The sequence below is a fragment of the Physeter macrocephalus genome, chromosome 2 (assembly GCF_002837175.3).
Source record: "Physeter macrocephalus isolate SW-GA chromosome 2, ASM283717v5, whole genome shotgun sequence".
Taxonomy (NCBI): Eukaryota; Metazoa; Chordata; class Mammalia; order Artiodactyla; family Physeteridae; genus Physeter; species Physeter macrocephalus.
This window is the reverse complement of record NC_041215.1, coordinates 137999061-138002142: the sequence shown is the minus strand read 5'-3', so window position 1 is coordinate 138002142 and position 3082 is coordinate 137999061. Positions and strand designations below refer to the sequence as shown.

The following is a 3082-nucleotide window of genomic DNA, read 5'->3' as shown; positions in this document are numbered from 1 at the left end:
TGGGTCCATCCCCCGACCCAGGCCAAGCCTCCTGACCAAGCTCTCACGGGGCCCCTCAGCCCCTGTGGAAGCCGCCCAAGGCTCTCCCCGAGGCCCAGGCCCTGCTCTGGCCCTGCCCAGGGGAGATCCCTGATGGCCGGCCGTGTTCAGCTGGCCTGGGGCTGGGGGTGCTGGTCCTTCTCCACGTGACCCCTCTCGGTCCCCTCCGCCCCTCTGTCCTGTTGTTTCTTCCGTTAGGCCAAGTCTCTCTCCACGGTCTCTCTGTCTCTCTGTCTCCCCTTCTCACTGTCTCTGTCTCTCCATCTCTGTGTCTCTCTCTCCATCTCTCTCTTGCTCTCAGAGATGACCTCCTGCAGCTGCAGGGTACGGAGAAAAGGCTGGGGAAGAAGAGTCCATCCAGGGGTGAGAGGTCAGGACGGGTGTTGGATGTCCCTGGAGAGACTCTCGTCCGGGCTGCTCCCTGACCCCATGACCTTTGGCCTGGTGAGTGGCCCTCCTCCCCGTGTCCCCGTCAGTACGAGGGAAGGAGGATGGGCCGAGCCCCTGGCCTGTGTGCCAAGAACCAGCTCAGGCCCGGGCCCAGAAGGACTCTCGGTGGGGACCTGGGGGCCGGGCCGGGTCCCGGTTGGAAAGGTGGCTGCGGGCAGGGCAAGGAGAAGCCCGTCTGTGCTTCATCCCGTAGCTGGGCCCCTCACGTCTGCCTTCTTCAACCCCGCCCTGGCTGCCTCGGTCACCTTCCACTGCTCGGGGCACACACTGCTGGAGTACGCCCAGGTATACCGGCTGGGCCCTCTGACAGGTGAGGGGCTCAGGGGTCCCTGGGGGCAGGTGGGCAAGGCCAGCCCTGGGCGGTGGCTCTTATCTGGGGGACAGGAATGATACGCAAGGCATTCCAGGTGGACATACCTGCGGGATTCGGGAGCTGCTGGTACCCAGAGCGCTTCCTGGCTGCGGGGTCCTGTGGGGAGGGGAGAGGGCCAGGTCAGTGACCCCAGCTGCCCTCTTGGGCTCCAAAGGCTCCCTCTGTGATGCAGACGGGGGCAGGGGCCTCCCCGGTTCCAGTTACAGATCCTGCAGTTAAGGCTCCCCAAGCCACGTGCCCCTCCCTGACCATCCTGGAGGGAGGGGCTGTGAATGGCCCATCTTGGTCTGGACCTCGTCACGGGGGGGCTGGGGCTGGAAATACACAGGGTGAGCCTGGAGCATCTTGTAGCGCCAGGAAGGTAGGAAACCCCCCCCAAACACCCACACTGGTGGGAGTATGTCAAAGGGACAAGGACCCAACTGAAAAGGTTCCCCAATGGCCAAGACTGGAACAATTTGGGCAACAACAACAACAAAAATCTACTCACAGACTTAGAAAACAAACTTATGGTTACCAAAGGGGGAAGGTGGGAGAGGAATAAATTAGGAGTTTGGGATGAACAGATACATACTCCTATATATAAAACAGATAATCAGAAAGGACCTGCTGGACATCACAGGAACTCTACTCAATATTCTGTAATAGCCTAAATGGGAGAAGTATCTGAAAAAGAATAGATACGTGTGTATGTAGAACTGAATCACTTTGCTGTACACCTGAAACTAACACAACGTTGTAAATCAACTAGACTCAATTTTTTAAAACCCTAAAAAAAAAAAACAAACCCTGTGAGTCTAAGACCCAGAAGTCAGCTTCAGGTTTGTCGAGTGACCCTGAATACCAGATATCCTTATACCAGGGAACACTATGAGGCTAAGCTCCCAGGTACAGAAGATTACTTTGATCTATGCCAATTGGGGATGATTTAATAGTCTCTCAAAGAGCACTTCAATGAGATCAGGCTTCTAACACTAACAAACTGAACTATCCAAAAGTTTGCTTTGGACTAAAACTATCTAGATGTCATCAGTAATTTGGGATAATATGGCAAGTGGAGATAGGGTCAGATAGTTGAGTTCTGAAACCTCAAAACCGTCAGCCTAGCCTCTCACAGCTGCTCTAACGATAATCAAGTATCTTGAACCAATTAGGGTGTGTTTGGCTACAAATAATAGGATCTTATTTTTAGTGTCTTAAGTCATGATTATTTTTCGTTCAGCAGATAGTCTGGAAGTAGGCAAACCAGGTTTGTTTCGGAAATTCACTAGACTCAATATAAAATAAAAATTTAAAAAACAACAACAAAACACTGAGTCAATAACCCAAAGTATAAAATAAATATCCATGAATCCACGCTGATAAAAATAAATTATCGCGTAAATAAATTGATGAGGTAGAAGAAACTCCTTTGTGGAAGAACTCCAAACAGTTGATGCAGATCCCCTGCTCTCAAGGAGGCGAGCCTATCCCATACTCCTTAGGTGTGGGCTGTTCTTAGTGACTTCCTTCCAAAGATGACATGACGGAGAGAGGGGAAAAAGAGCAACTTTCCAGTGGAGACACCTGACATGCACTACCTGAGGCAGGTGGCCACGGTCACCTGCCTCAGGTCGCCACAGTGATCTATCATGCTGATAGTACGTACACCGATATGACGAGAAGAAAATAGCACTTTACCTCTGTGTCTTCCTCCCCAAGCCCACGATCCCAGTCTAATAGTGAAAAAAGGCCAGATAAATTCTAATAGAGGGACATCCCACAAAATATGTGCCCAGGTCATCAAAAACAAGGAAAGTCTAAGAAACTGTCACAGCCAAGGAGAGCCCAGGAGTTAGGACAGTTAGATGTAACGCGACATCCCGGATGGGACGCTGGGACATGAAAAGTACATTAGGTAAAACTACACTATAGGAATGAAATATGGACAGCAGTCAATAACAGCAATCGATAGTGGTTCATCGACTGTACCAAATGCACCACACAAACGTGAGCTGCTAACAATGGGAAAGTGAGTACAGGGCACGTGGGAACTATCCGTACGATCTTCTCCACTTGTCTACAAATCGAAAACTATTCTAAAAATAAACCCTACAGAAGAAAGACGAAAACAGAAGGAACGAACAGTAAATAAAAAAATAAGGGGCTTCCCTGGTGGCGCAGTGGTTGGGAGTCCACCTGCCGATGCGGGGGATGCGGGTTCGTGCCCCGGTCCAGGAA

General features: G+C 51.2%; 1 protein-coding gene and 1 long non-coding RNA gene across 2 annotated transcripts in view; one reads left to right on the top strand and one right to left on the bottom strand.

Moving 5' to 3' along the window:
- The window catches only part of LOC112065116 (aquaporin-12-like), a 2685-nt gene extending 1806 nt beyond the window's left edge, over positions 1–879 (top strand). Inside the window, 1 exon segment of the mRNA XM_028497195.1 lies at positions 683–879. Coding sequence (XP_028352996.1) covers positions 683–879 — 197 coding nt within the window.
- A 27-nt stretch (positions 880–906) lies between these two features.
- Positions 907–3082, bottom strand: part of LOC114484794 (uncharacterized) — a 7616-nt gene continuing 5440 nt past the window's right edge. Inside the window, exon 3 of the long non-coding RNA XR_003678114.2 lies at positions 907–958. This is a non-coding gene — a long non-coding RNA (uncharacterized lncRNA). The remainder of the gene's footprint in view (positions 959–3082) is intronic.